General features: G+C 47.3%; 1 protein-coding gene and 1 long non-coding RNA gene across 2 annotated transcripts in view; one reads left to right on the top strand and one right to left on the bottom strand.

The window, feature by feature from the left end:
• Positions 1-6,191, top strand: part of CDCP1 (CUB domain containing protein 1) — a 46,833-nt gene extending 40,642 nt beyond the window's left edge. Inside the window, exons 7-9 of the mRNA XM_079116650.1 lie at positions 285-650; positions 2,461-2,548; positions 4,944-6,191. Coding sequence (XP_078972776.1) covers positions 285-650; positions 2,461-2,548; positions 4,944-5,376 — 887 coding nt within the window. The 3' untranslated portion in view covers positions 5,377-6,191. The remainder of the gene's footprint in view (positions 1-284; positions 651-2,460; positions 2,549-4,943) is intronic.
• A 1,784-nt stretch (positions 6,192-7,975) lies between these two features.
• On the bottom strand, positions 7,976-14,260 carry LOC306647366. Its single transcript, XR_013760085.1, has 3 exons — positions 14,050-14,260; positions 8,954-9,151; positions 7,976-8,492 (listed from the first exon to the last, which is right to left on the bottom strand). It is a non-coding gene; the product is annotated as an uncharacterized lncRNA (long non-coding RNA).
• Between the last annotated feature and the right edge of the window lie 236 nt (positions 14,261-14,496).

The raw sequence follows: 14,496 nt of genomic DNA on the forward strand, positions 1-14,496 counted from the left end.
ACATGTGGCTGTGGATACTCTGTTGGACAGTGCAGATACAGAATATTTCCTGGGACTGGGGGTGTTGCTTAGTGGCGGAGCACTTGCTTAGTTTACGTAAGGTCCTGGGTTTGATCCCCAATATCATTATAAGAGTCAAGAATATGTTCATCATTGCAGAAAGTTCCGTTGGACAGTGCCAATCTAGCTGATTGAACAGGGTCTCCTGCACCACTCCTTTTTCTTTTTTCCATCTTGATGCAGTGAAAAAAATGTCTGTTTGGATCCCCTTCCCTTTCCTGCAGAGGATGGTATTTTCACAGTGACCCCAGACACAAAAAACAAGGTCTACCTGAGGACCCCTAACTGGGACCGAGGCCTGCCAGCCCTCTCCTCCGTGTCCTGGAACATCAGCGTGCCCAGTGATAAGGTAGCCTGCCTGACCTTCTTCAAGGAGCGTATCGGCGTGGTCTGCCAGACGGGATGGGCACTCATGCTCATCCAGGAGCAGAGGACGCAAATGGAGGAGATCTTCAACCTGGAGGAGGTCATGCTCCCCAAGCCAAGCTTCCACTATCACAACTTCTGGGTCAACATCTCCAACTGCAGCCCTGTGAGCGGCAAGCAGCTGGACCTGCTCTTCTGGGTGACTCTTAGTCCAAAGACCATGGGTAAGGACTTTTGTGGTCTTTTAGAAATGGTGGTGAACAGAAAATTTGTCATGAGGGGCTAGGAACCAGACTGGGGAGACAAGTCAGAAAACACAGAGTGAGTCCTGGTTGTCCATGCATCAGTCAGCTATTGCATCAATAATGCTGCGTAACAAACAACCCAAGAAGTTAGCAGCTTAAAACAGCCACTTAGTATTGCTCATGCATTGAATGAGTGATTCTGGTTTGAGCTGGGCTTATTGGGCTCACTCGTTGGGTCTGCCTAGATTTTTTTCTCTGCCGAACTTCTCTTCTATACTCGTAATCTCTTTCTCACATGGGGGATGTCTCTGCACTTCTGTGGTCTTCATCTGTAAAGTAGATGATGACAACTCTATCATAAAAATGTCATGGGGATTCTGTATCAGGGATTAAAAGGTTGGGGACCTGAGAGATGTGACAGAGATATGTGATCCTCCTATTTTTTATTTCATCCTGGTGAAACTTTGGATCCATGAAGTACCCCAGTGACAGGCCTTAGGGCAGGGTGGGGAGTTTGCCTCTTTCTCCAGCTTGCAGAGCCACTGAAGGGTCCATGCAAGGAAGTGCCAGCTTGGCAGGGTGGTCTGCAGTGGGATTGTGTGTACCCTTATGGCCACAGAGTGCCACAGAGTTTTGGAACCTGAGGGACCATGTAGGCTCTTTCTTCTGGCCTCTTCCCTTTCTGGGAGCCAGAGTGATTGACTATTCCCCTGAGGTCACACAGCTGATTAGCAGCAAGGGAACTGATGGGAACCCAAAGCCAGAGGTGACGATTCTCCCACACCTCGGGTCACCACCCAGGTTTTGCTCCCTCTCCTCTGTTCATTTTCCATCCTTCTAGTCCTGTTTGCTCTTTTTCTTGGCTCTCGGATGTACTTTCTCTTTCCTCCATCCAGCTGTAGGACAAGGACAGCACAGAGGACCCCTAACTGGGACCGGGGTCTGCCAGCCCTCTCCTCCGTGTCCTGGAGTCCTCTCCTCACCCTTCACCCCTGACGCCTGAGTCCCTGCTTTCTCCTGCACTCTGCTCTTCCCTCCTCCGAGACAGACTGGTGATTGGGGGAACACACCTGGTCTAGGCCAGGAGTAGCCTCTGGAGTAGATCTGGTAGGTCTCCTCAGTTGGTCCCACTTGTCTGTTGCTACGTACAAACTGCCCCAACATTTTGTGGTTTAGACAATAACCATTTTGTTGGTTCACAATTTGTGGGTCAAGAATCTGGACAGGACACAGCAGGATGACTCCTCTGCACGCCAGGGTATCTGGGTTCCCTGCAGATGCCTTGAACAGGTGAAGGTTGGCTGAGATGGAGACTCGTCTGGGGCCTTGGTTCTCATTTTGGGTTTTTCCGCCCGTGGAGTCTCCACATGGCTAGCTTGGGCTTCCTCACAGCATGGTGGTCTCAGCACAGGCAGACATCTAACACGGTCGTGCCTTCCCCTCACAGAAAAAGTGCAAGCTGGGCATAGAGCTTGGTGATAGAGTACTTACTTAGTAAGTGCAAGGCGCTGGGTTTGAGCTCCAGGACTGAGAAGAAAGAAAACAATTTTAAAAATTTTTTTAAAAAGCGCAAGCTGATAGTCTTCTTAAGGATCAAGCCCAGAACCGACACAGCCACCTTATGTTGGCCCGCCCAGACTCGGAAGAGAGGAAATAGACTCCCTGTAATGTGAGCAGTGTGTGGGTGCAGAAGGGAAGGGGCACGGGTGGCCAGCCCTGGAGACCACTCAGGTTCATCCTTGCACTGACCCTGCCTGTCTCATCTGTCTCCCTATGTCTCTGCTCACAGATCTGACTGCTGTCATCATCGCTGTGGTGGCCGGTGGGGCCTTGCTGCTGTTGGCCCTCGGCCTCATCATTTGCCTTGTGAAAAAGAAGTAAGTGGAATCTCTCCAGCTGTCTGGCTGACTTGACATCTCTCGCATGACACAGCCAAGATATAGTGTTAATTCAATAATTTTCTTGCTTCTCATTCCCCTTCCCCAAAGATTGGTGTTAAATAATATTGCCCAGGTATCAGTGAGGGTTTCAGGGGTGGGGAGGGGATTCTGTACCTCGAAGGGGATGAAGGAAAGAGAAAAGCAACAGCCTGTGACATTCTGGCTACAGCTCCTAGCTGCCTGGTCACAAGTGCCCTGTGAGTCACTCTCCGTTTGCTCATTAGATTGAACCTCCTGGGGGGCCTTGGCAGGAAGATGCTCGGTAGGCCCCGCCACCAGGCGAGGCCAGGCCTCTGGAACTTCACGCTCCCTCCCCTTGAGGAACACACAGAGTGTTGCCCCTGCTTGTTCTCCTGCAGTTTCTTAAACAGTCTGCTTTGAGCTTATTTGTTAGACTCCAGACAAGCACAGAAAGGGCATCCCCCAGATGAGAGGAGGACCCATCAACTACCTCTGCCCCACCTTCCATCCCCTCGGGAGGGCAGCTTCTGTTGCAGAAAAAGAAAATGACCTTTTCAGACAGAGTCCATGCTTTACCACCAGATTTTACGAATTCTTCTCATATCTCTGATTAAACCTATGCGAGAGAAGAGACATCTGCTTTCCGTAGCACATTTTGACCTTCCAAAAAAAACCAATAGAAAAAAATGGCTTGGAATTAATCACGAGCAAACAACTGAAATTCCTCATCCCACAAGGAGACTGTCTAGAAACGTCCCTACTGATGAGGAAGTCCTGGCTCTCTGCAGGTCCTGGAGAAGCCTCTTGTCCGTGAAATGGGGCTGTGCATACGTTGCATGGGGCAGGGGAAGGACTTCTCTTAATGAAATGTCATGCTACTGCTGCTCTCAGGAGATTCTCTTGTCCAGGACATACAGAATGTCCCACCCAATGAGGAAAGCCTGGTGTTAAGACTGAGCCCCGGTTTCTCACCAGGAGGGACGTGAGCAGAAGCAGGGTCCAGCCTTGCCTATGTGAAGCCACGAGTTGGCAGGTTTACGTAAGGCCCGTGCATGCCCAGGTTGGTGTAGGAGGGCGCACAGGTTCTGCAGTGAGAACCAACAGAGACAGCACCTTCCAACTCGCTCTCTGAGCAAGTGTTTCCTGAGGGTCTCTGGAGTGCTAGCAGGAGAGATGCTGAGGATAAAACCAGGAGCAAGATGCAGTCTCCTGTACTATCCATGGGGCGGAGGAACAAAAGAGGCAGATGAATACACAGAGAGCCTTGCATGGGTCAAGCAAGACACTGTGGGAGCATGAAGGAGGGGCATCCATTAGAGGCCTCAGGCAAGAACCCTGGGAGCCCACCCTCCTGGCCAGAGACTCCGCATAACAAGCTAACAGTACTAGATTTATTTTTATCTCAGGTCGCTGATCCACAATTAGTGAACTGCCAGCCCCGTGCATTATATGGTCCATTATGCTAATGGGGCTAATGTCCTCCATTTGAATCGCTGGTCAGCTAACAAGTCAGTGTTCCCTGCTGTTTGGCTCGCGGAGACGGAAGGCGAAGCTTTGTTTTCCAAGGCAGGGAGCGCTGATGTCCAGCCACATCCAAGCACCACAGAACGTCACACTCCAAATGTTAATGGCGTTATTGTGGAACTCAGGCACTGCGGCCCAAATTCTATCTTCGTTTTGGCTCTTTCCTCTGATGGAGGTTACTGCCGCAGGGACCTCGGCTGATGCTAAGCAGAAGATTAGCTCCACCCTTTCCTCCTGAGTCTCTTCTTGACCACCTAGAATCTAGATGGTCAGGGCTTTTTCCCACGTGAGAGAAAGAGGAAACATTAGCTACAGGAAAGCAGTATGAGTTCTAGAAGGTTGGCCCAGGTGTGCAGAGGCAGATGGGGTTTAGAACAGCTGGGACACCACTCCTTTCTAGTAAGAAAGGGGGGAAAGGATTGTCAGGTGTGCACACCACTGGATGCCAGGTAATCCATCCATCAAAGCTGATTTCAGGGGTTGGGGGTGTAGCTCAGTGGTAGAGCATGTGCTTAGCACGCACGAGGCCCTGGGCTCCATCCCCAGTTCTGGGGAGACAAAAGCCAATTTGAGCACAGACAATGTTAAAGATGTCCCTTCTAAACCCCTCTCTACCATCTATGATCCTTCCATGTCCACCTTCAACACCTGAGGCAAAAGTAGGTCATTTCCAAATGTTCCCTAGAGAACACTGCCTTTCATTTTCACATGCTAAGCAGTTTCAAGGGCTCAGGGGAGACGTGGTCGGAACTCTGCAGACTCTAACCTCCCTCAGGGGTTTAAAAAATGCTGCACATCTAAGATGGCTTTTTTTCTGACTTCTGTCTTGTTCCCTTTCTACAAATAGGAAAAAGAAAGACAAAGGCCCCGCCGTGGGCGTCTATAATGGCAACGTCAACACCCAGGTACCAAGGCAGCTAAAAAAGTTCCCTAAAGGAAGAAAGGACAATGACTCCCACGTGTACGCGGTCATCGATGACACCATGGTGTATGGACATCTGCTACAGGATTCCAACGGGTCCTTCCTCCAGGCGGAGGTGGACACTTACCGGCCCTTCCAGGGCCCCACGGGGGACTGCCCTCCCTCCCCACCCCCCATATGCTCCAGGACCCCAACTACAAAGTTGACCACAGAGGAGCTGCCCCCTTGCATCTCTCCTGAGTCTGAGAGTGAACCCTACACCTTCTCCCACCCCAACAAGGGGGAGGTGGGCAACGGGGACACAGACATTCCCTTGCTGGATACCCAGGAGCCCCTGAAGCCAGCGGAGGAACTTTAGATACCTTCCAAAGACTTCACTGAGATGCACAAGCAGGGCACCAAGACACCCTCCAGCGTTCCTGTCCAGAGCTCCTAAAGGAGCGGATGGAAGAAGAGCAGTTTTTCCTGGACACCAAGGATTTCCTGGCCACACCTGTCAGATTTCCCAGGGGACTCATTCCAGTGATGAGACAGTGAAAATGAGGGATTCTGACCTGGATACAGTTGCCACCGCTCACGTCCTTCTAAATTCAGGTTGCATTGTGGGGCAGCCCGTAATGAGAAGAGATGAGAGTCACCTGGCCCGGGGTCACCTCGAGCCCTGGATTCAGAGTGATAAATGGAGTCTTGCCCCCATGGGGGTGACAATTCTAATTCCTAGGAGCCCACCTGAGGTCCTGGCTCCCATTAGGGTCCCCTGGATGAAAACGACACTGTGCCTTATTGTTATTTATGAAGTGTTCCTATGTATTTAAGAGGTCAAAGGTATCAACTCGCAGTTCTTTTCACCTCATAATAGTAATGACTTGTGCCAACTGGTTCCTATGGCGAGGCTGTGACTTTTGCCAACCGCTAGATAAACGTGTGCTTGTCCCCTGTGAGGAGGGATCATTTGCACCCTGTCCCACTAGAAACGGGTGTGTGTTGGAGCTGCGGAGTCGGTGAGAGACTTCTGGTTCTCTCCATCTGCATATAGTTATCCCATGGCAGAAATTTACCCTGGGTCCCCTTGCCTGTTTTTTTTTTCCCCCTGCAGTGCTGGGGATTGAACCCAGGGCCTTGTGCTTGACAGGTAAGCACTCTGCCAACTGAGCTACATCTCAGTCCTCGAGTTGCCTTGTGTGGCTCTCCCAGCTACAGCAAGATTTTGACGTTTAAACAGAAATTTAGAGAATACTTTCCTCCCCTAAAAATGTTTAAATATGTACTAGAGAGGAGCCACCTGTGTTAGTTTCTATTGCTACTGCAACACATTATTTAGTGACTTAAAAACAACACAAATTAAATTTCTTACCATCTGGAGATCAGAATTCCCAAATGAGTCTCACGGGGCGAAATTTCTGAGGTAGGCAAAGCTACACCCCTGTGAGCTCTAGAGTCCCTTTCCTTGGCACTGGTCACTGGTCAGGCCTTTTGTCATACAGCATCACTGTCATTGACTGCCCTCTTCTACTTCTGGATCCAGGATGATCTCCCCACCTCAAGATCCTTACCATAATCACAGTGGAAAAGGCCCTTCCGTCACGTAAGGCACATCCAGGGGTAGGGATTGGGACACCATCTCTTGGATGCCATTCCTCTGCCTGTCGCACCTTCCTGCCACTGACACCCACAGAGGAACCACAAACCATCCAGCTCACCAGGTGTTTTGTTTTAGCCTGAAGTCTTTTTAAAGAATTTGTTAACATTTAAAATTCCAAAACATTGCATTAAAATCCAGATCGAAAGATCTGCCAGTGAGCTCACGCTCAGCCCAGTGACAACCGGCAGGACCTCCCGCGGCAGTGGGTAGAACAGCACTCCGCTCCCACCAAGCTGCCGTCCCTGTGATGGAAAGACTGAGACTCCTGTCACTGACCCAGTGAGATGCTAGACCACAGGCCTGGCAAGTCTCCTTGTGGGAAAGTCTCCTCCTAGCGTATCTCCCTCCTGTGGCCCCTTGCCCACGGGCTCTGCGCTAACCTGGGAGGAGGGCACAGTGTGGAGTTCAGTACTTCTGTGGCAAAAACCTCCCTCAAAGAATAAAGGTGCCTCGTTGTGTTCGGCAGACTCACCCTGGACGAGCACCACCTCGCCTGGTCGGGTGGTCCCAGGGGAAGGGTGTCTGACAGTCGCCTAGATGGTGTGCGTGCCAAGGTCTCTTGACCTCTTTCCAGAAGGGAGAGGGTTTATTTCTCTCATCATACCCTGTCCTTTCCGAAGGGCTGGCTCTGCCCACTTCCCTTCAGACTTGACCCCAGGTGCTAATGAACCCCACCCTGCAAGGCCAGCACGGGCGGGGGCTTCCTCCGCCCTCAGTTACCTCATGGGCCATCAGCAGGGCGAGCTCCAGCCTTCTCTCTTCTCCACCTGGCCTCTTGAGTACCTCTTGGTGCTCTGCCTGAGGTGTGCCTGGTCGTCTTTGGGTTGACCACACATATCACTTTCAGGTGCAAGGTCCCCATGTGGCCATGTCCTTTTCTGGGGGTACCAGGGATTGAACTTGGAAGCACTTAACCCCTAAGCCTCATCCCCAGTCTTTTTTTTTTTTTTTTTTTTTTTTTTTTTGGTATTTTATTTAGAGACAGGTTCTCACAGAGTTGCTTAGTGCCTTGCTGAGTTGCTGAGGCTGGCTTTGAACTCGCAATCCTCCTGCCTCAGCGTCCCAAACCACTGGGGTTACAGGCATGCACCACCACATCTGGGTGGCCATTTACTTTTAAGGGAAGACTCGAGATTCCAAGCCAAGTTGCTGGCCCCCTGATCCTGCAAGTGGATGGAATCTTCCCTGAACCCAGGTTCAGTGAAGGGGCCCAGCCTGAGCACCTGGCTCTTCTTTAAAACCCAGGCCCTACTTATGTACAATATTTCAGGGTCTCTGGAGACCAGTCAAATGTCATGTTGATTTTAGCCATGTGCCAGCCCAGTGCCCTTCCATCCTGGATCTGCAGGTACCCAGGCAGCCTTCACGCCCTGCTGCTCCATCTGTGAGCGAGGTTGGTTCACACAGGATTGATCTTTAGTGCTGCAGCTACTGCACGGGAGGGAAAGTTCTCCAGGAAGAGTCAAGAAGGCAAGCCTAGGTCCAGACCTCAGGAGAGGTTAGAGGATGGATTGTATGGACTGCAAAGCTTGACTGCAAATAATTTATTTAATGTAGATACTTTTTAGGTAGCATTTTATTCATTTCCTATGCTTTTTTAAAATAAATAAATATACAAAACAAATGCGTATCAGGTTGTTTAAATGCTCTGACTCCCTGGCTCGGTAGCAGCCTCAGTTCCCAGTGTTTCCTTTCACGGGCTTCGCAGGGGCCAGCAGTTGCTGGCATCGCTCTTCCCCGAGGGCTTGTTATACAGGGAACTGGGCTTTGGGCTGCAGCCTCTTCTCTCTTCATTTGATATCATGCAGTGTATGAAGCAGATGTTTTTTGAGCTGAAATTAAAATGATAGTCTTGGTCTGGGGATGTGGCTCAGTGGCAGAGCACTCGCCTGGCATGCATGAGGCCCTGGATTCCATCCCCAACACCATAAAAAAAAAAAAAATTATAGTCTTAGAATCTGGCTCCCACCCATTTTCAAGCCTCTGTAAGCAGATAGAAGGAAGGGAAGTTCTCCACAACTCAGGCCACAGCTCATTCTGTTCTGTTCTTGTTAAGCCATCAGCCCCTCTGTGGGGCCACTCCCACTAGCTGGCCCTGCAGAGGCCTGGGGCTGCCCTCCCGACTCACAGAGCTGCAAGCCATCACCAGCCATCAGTGTGGAAGTACAGGAAGAGGCGAGAGGATGCACCTGGAGAGGGGGCCCAAGCACACTGGGTTGAACACACCAAGGAGATCAGAGGTTGCTGCCTAGAAAACCATGCCCAAATTTAGTAAGCAATTGCTTTTGCTCACAAATCTGTATTTGATTGAGGCTCAATGGGGACTGCTCCATGTGGCCTCAGCTGGGGCGACAACCAGAATCCTCTTTGGAGATGGTTCTTATGCAGCTGGCAAGTTAATGCTGGCCATTGACTGGGAGTTTTGACTCTTGGACACTTAGGCTGCTCCACAGGGCTTTTGGGGCTTCTTCGCCACACAGCAGATGGCTTCCTAGAGGGTTTCCACAGTTAGAAAGCAGGAACTGCTCGCCTCTTGATGCCTAAGCCTGGTATTACCTCCACTCTCTTCAATGGTGTGCCTGTCACAGAGCCCATCCAGATTTAAGGAGAGGAAACAAAGGCCCCCACACAGACATCTCAGTGGAAGAGGTGTCAAAGGATTTTTGGGTACAGTGGGACAGGAAGATCAAGTGTCACACCCTTGGATGGCACTGACCACCTAGACCAACGTGGCCTTGATTACCCACAGCTGGACTACATCCCACCCATCTCTCTGACTGTCCCTTCTCCTGGATCCTACTTTCAGGCCTCAAGCTTCAGTCTTGGGCCTCGTGGCCTTTTCCCTCTGCACACTGCCCCATGAGGTCCCAAATGTGTCCCTAGTTCTATGATGACAAAGCCTAGCTGTCACCCACCTGGATGGTCCACGTTTCTTTTTTTTTTTTTTTTTTTTTTTTTTTTTATTCCTAACCTTTGCCTTATCGTGCTTTGTTCTATCTTTTAATTTCTTTTTAGCTTATTTGGTTTATTTTTAGCTCGTATTATTACTTTATTGCCTGCTCCCCCTTTTCTCCACTGTTTTTTTTAAATTTATTTTTATTGTAAACAAATGGGATACATGTTGTTTCAGTTTGTACATGGAGTAACAGCATTCCATTTGCATATTCATATATTTACATAGAGTAATGATGTTTGATTCATTCCGTTATTTTTTTCCTTCCCCCCACCCCTCCCACCTCTCTTTTCCCTCTATACAGTCCCTCCTTTCTCCATTCTTGCCCCCCTCCCACCCCCCATTAAGTGTCATCATCCGCTTATCAGTGAGATCATTCCTCTTTTGGATTTTTGAGATTGGCTTATCTCACTTAGCATGATATTCTCCAATTTCATCCATTTGCCTGCAAATGCCATCATTTTATTATTCTTTATAGCTGAGTAATATTCCATTATATATATATACCACAGTTTCTTTATCCATTCATCAATTGAAGGGCATCTAGGTTGGTTCCATAGTCTGGCTATTGTGAATTGAGCCGCTATGAACATTGATGTGGCTGTATCTCTGTAGTATGCTGATTTTAAGTCCTTTGGGTATAGGCCAAGGAGTGGGATAGCTGGGTCAAATGGTAGGTCCATTCCAAATTTTCTAAGGAATCTCCACACTGCCTTCCAGAGTGGCTGCACTAATTTGCAGTCCCACCAGCAATGTATGAGTGTACCTTTTTCCCCACATCCTCTCCAACACCTATTGTTGCTTGTATTCTTGATAATCGCCATTCTAATTGGGGTGAGATGGAATCTTAGTGTAGTTTTGATTTGCATTACTCTTATTGCTAAAGATGTTGAACAATTTTTCATATATCTGTTGATTGCTTGTACATCTTCTTTTGTGAAGTGTCTGCTCATTTCCTTAGCCCATTTGTTGATTGGGTTATTTGTATTCTTGGTGTAGAGTTTTTTGAGTTCTTTATATATTCTGGAAATTAGTGCTCTATCTGAAGTATGAGTGGCAAAGATATTCTCCCACTCTGTAGGCTCTCTCTTCACATTGCTGATAGTTTCCTTTGCTGAGAGAAAGCTATTTAGTTTGAATCTATCCCAGTTATTGATTCTTGCTTTTATTTCTTGTGCTATGGGAGTCCTGTTAAGGAAGTCTGATCCTAAGCCAACAAGGTGAAGATGTGGACCTACTTTTTCTTCTATAAGATGCAGGGTCTCTGGTCTGATTTCAAGGTCCTTAATCCATTGTGAGTTGAGTTTTGTGCAGGGTGAGAGGGGTTTAGTTTCATTCTGTTGCATATGGATTTCCAGTTTTCCCAGCACCATTTGTTGAAGAGGCTATCTTTTCTCCATTGCATATTTTTGGCACCTTTGTCTAGTATAAGAAAATTGTATTTATTTGGGTTTGTGTCCATGTCCTCTATTCTGTACCATTGATCTACCTGTCTATTTTGGTGCCAATACCATGCCGTTTTTGTTACTATTGCTTTGTAGTATAGTTGAAGTTCTGGTATTGCGATACCCCCTGTTTCATTCTTCCTGCTAAGAATTGCTTTAGCTATTCTGGGTTTCTTATTCTTCCAGATGAATTTCATGATTGCTTGCTCTATTTCTGTGAGGTACGTCATTGGGATTTTAATTGGAATTGCATTGAATCTGTATAGCACTTTTGGTAGTATGGCCATTTTGACAATATTAATTCTGCCTATCCAAGAACATGGGAGATCTTTCCATCTTCTAAGGTCTTCCTTAATTTCTTTCTTCAGTGTTTTGTAGTTTTCATTGTAGAGATCTTTTACCTTTTGGTTAGATTGATGCCCAAGTATTTTATTTTTTTTGAGGCTATTGCAAATGGAGTTGTTTTCCTCATTTCCCTTTCAGCTGTTTCATCGCTTGTGTATAAAAATGCTGTAGATTTATGCGTGTTGATTTTATACCTGCTATTTGGCTGAATTCATTGATGAGGTCTAGAAGTTTTCTGGAGGAGGTTTTTGGGTCCTCTAAATATAGAATCATGTCATCCGCAAATAGTGACAGCTTAAGTTCCTCTTTTCCTATTCGTATCCCTTTAATTTCTTTAGTCTCCCTAATTGCTCTGGCTAGAGTTTCGAGGACAATGTTGAATAGAAGTGGTGAAAGAGGACATCCCTGTCTTGTTCCTGTTTTTAAAGGGAATGGTTTCAGTTTTTCTCCATTAAGAATGATGTTGGTCATAGGCTTAGCATAAATAGCCTTTACAATGGTTCAGGTATGTTCAGATAGTAGTATCCCTATTTTTTCTAGTGTTTTGAGCATGAAGGGGTGTTGTATTTTGTCAAATGCTTTTTCTGCATCAATTGAAATAACCATATGATTCTTATCCTTAAGTCTATTGACATGATGGATTACGTTCATTGATTTACAAATGTTGAACCATCCTTGCATTCCAGGAATGAACCCCACTTGATCGTGGTGCACAATTTTCTTAATATGTTTTTGGATACAGTTTGCCAATATTTTGTTAAGGATCTTTGCATCTATATTCATCAAGGATATTGGTCTAAAATTTTCTTTCCTTGATGTGTCTTTTCCTGATTTGGGTATGAGGGTGATATTAGCTTCATAGAATGAGTTTGGTAGGGTACCCTCCTTTTCCATTTCCTGGAATACTTTGAGAAGTATTGGAATGAGTTCTTCTTTGAAGGTCTTGTAGAACTCGGCTGAGAATCCGTCTGGTCCTGGGCTTTTCTTGGATGGTAGATTTTTAATGGCTTCTTCTATTTCATTGCTTGATATTGATCTGTTTAAATCGTGTATGTCCTTCTGGTTCAGTTTGGGAGGAGCATATGTCTCTAGAAATTTGTCAATGTCTTCGGTACTTTCTATTTTGTTGGAATACAGATTTTCAAAGTAGCTTCTCATTATGTTCTGTATCTCAGTGGTGTCTGTCGTGATATTTCCTTCTGCATCATGTAGTTTAGTAATTTGAGTCTTTTCTCTCCTTCTCTTTGTTAGTGTGGCTAAGGGCTTATCTATTTTGTTTACTTTCTCAAAGAACCAACTTTTTGTTATGTCAATTTTTTGAATAGTTTCTTTTGTTTCAATTTCATTGATTTCAGCTCTGATTTTAATTATTTTCTGTCTTCTACTACTTTTGCTGTTATTCTGTTCTTCTTTTTCTAGGGCTTTGAGCTGTAATGTTAGGTCATTTAATTGTTGACTCTTCATTCTTTTCTGGAATGCACTCCATGCAATGAATTTTCCTCTTAGTACCGCTTTCATAGTGTCTCAGAGATTTTGATATGTTGTATCATCATTCTCATTGACCTCTAAGAATTTTTTAATCTCCTCCCTAATGGTCCATGTTTCTAAGAGCCTGCAGGTTTATCGGTTCATGCATCCAAGCGGTACCCCACACCTGATGACTCTAGAGGTAAATGTATTGCTCCCCTCAACTCCTCGCCCTAAATCTCCCCCTCCTTTCCTGTGAGTTCCTCTCCCATCTCTACCCTTAACTGGCAATGGAGACCTGGAGTCAGGTTCATTTTCTCAAGACTACTTAAAATTAAATCTCCAAGGTCACTTCCAATTCTAAAATGCTTTGATTCCTCTAGTCCATCCAGCCCAGAATACTGGACCCAACTTTAGTTCAGCCCTGTCACTCTAGATTCCTCCCCCATCCAGCCTCCTCCCTCTCTTCCGTCACTCCCTTTTCAGTGTGTGACTGCCTCACGCTGAAATCCCTGCCTCCAGTGAGCTCTCTGGACAAAACCCTTGGCCCTCTGCTGGATTCTGGCACCTCCAGTTTACCACCCAGCTCTCCTTAACTCTTCTTCCAACTGACCCAGGATCTCAGAGCTGAGTCCCAGTGGGGATCAAAATCCTAAGGCCCAGTGCCATGGGGCACACCTGTAATCCCAATGGCTCAGGAGGCTGAGACGGGAAGATGGCAAGTTCAAAGCCAGCCTCAGTAACTTAGAAAGGGATGTGGCTCAGTTACTAAGTACCCCTGGGTTCAACCTCCATTCTAAAAAAATATTTTTCTGGGTGTATCAAGGGAACTCCTGCCCCCAGCCTTGTATGTGACACCATTCTGGACAGCTTGTAGCGAAAGCAGCCATCCTTCCCCCTGCCTACTGATGAAAATCCTATCAGTGCTTCAGACCCAGCCAGAGAGCCCACATTCTCCAGAAAGCCCTCCAGCCCCACCAAGCTATAAATCCCAATTATCTTTCTGATTCATAATGCTGCATTTAGCCTCATTGTTAACACATTTGTACTTGCCTGTCTTTTAACCTAATAAGATCGTACTTTTCCCAGATGCAGGGGCCCATGTCTTGTATTTCATTCATCTGCCTCACGCTCCCCCAACACAATGGGTGCCCTAGAAATAACATCTGTTACACTCACCAATCCAAATAGGTGCACTTAAAGCGTGGATTTCAGGCAGGTGTTCTCAGGCTTCCTGATGGAGGGAAGGAGGTTGATGTCAAACACTGTTAAGAGCTTTACAAACCTTATCCTATGTCACCCTCTGATGATCCCAGGAGCAAAGTTCATCTTCAGTTTACTGGAAGAAAAGGAAGCCCAGTAAGGTAGACTTACCTGGCCAAGGTCACAAACCAGCAGGAGGCGGGGCAGCAAGGGCTCGGCCTCTCAGCAGCGCCCTCTGCTGCTAGGCTGGACTTGAGCTGAGAGACAGGTTTAAGAGAGGGGATGCTAGGGAGTCTGGTAGACCTCAGAGCTCCCCAAGGGGTCCTAGTCTCCTCTGTCTTCATTCCTTCCTCCAAGAGGCCATACATTTTGGAGGACAGAGCAAGCCTGCTTCCACCTACAAACCCCTTCTGGCAGCTCCTC

Source organism: Sciurus vulgaris (genome assembly GCF_902686455.1).
Source record: "Sciurus vulgaris genome assembly, chromosome: 16".
Classification (NCBI taxonomy): domain Eukaryota; kingdom Metazoa; phylum Chordata; class Mammalia; order Rodentia; family Sciuridae; genus Sciurus; species Sciurus vulgaris.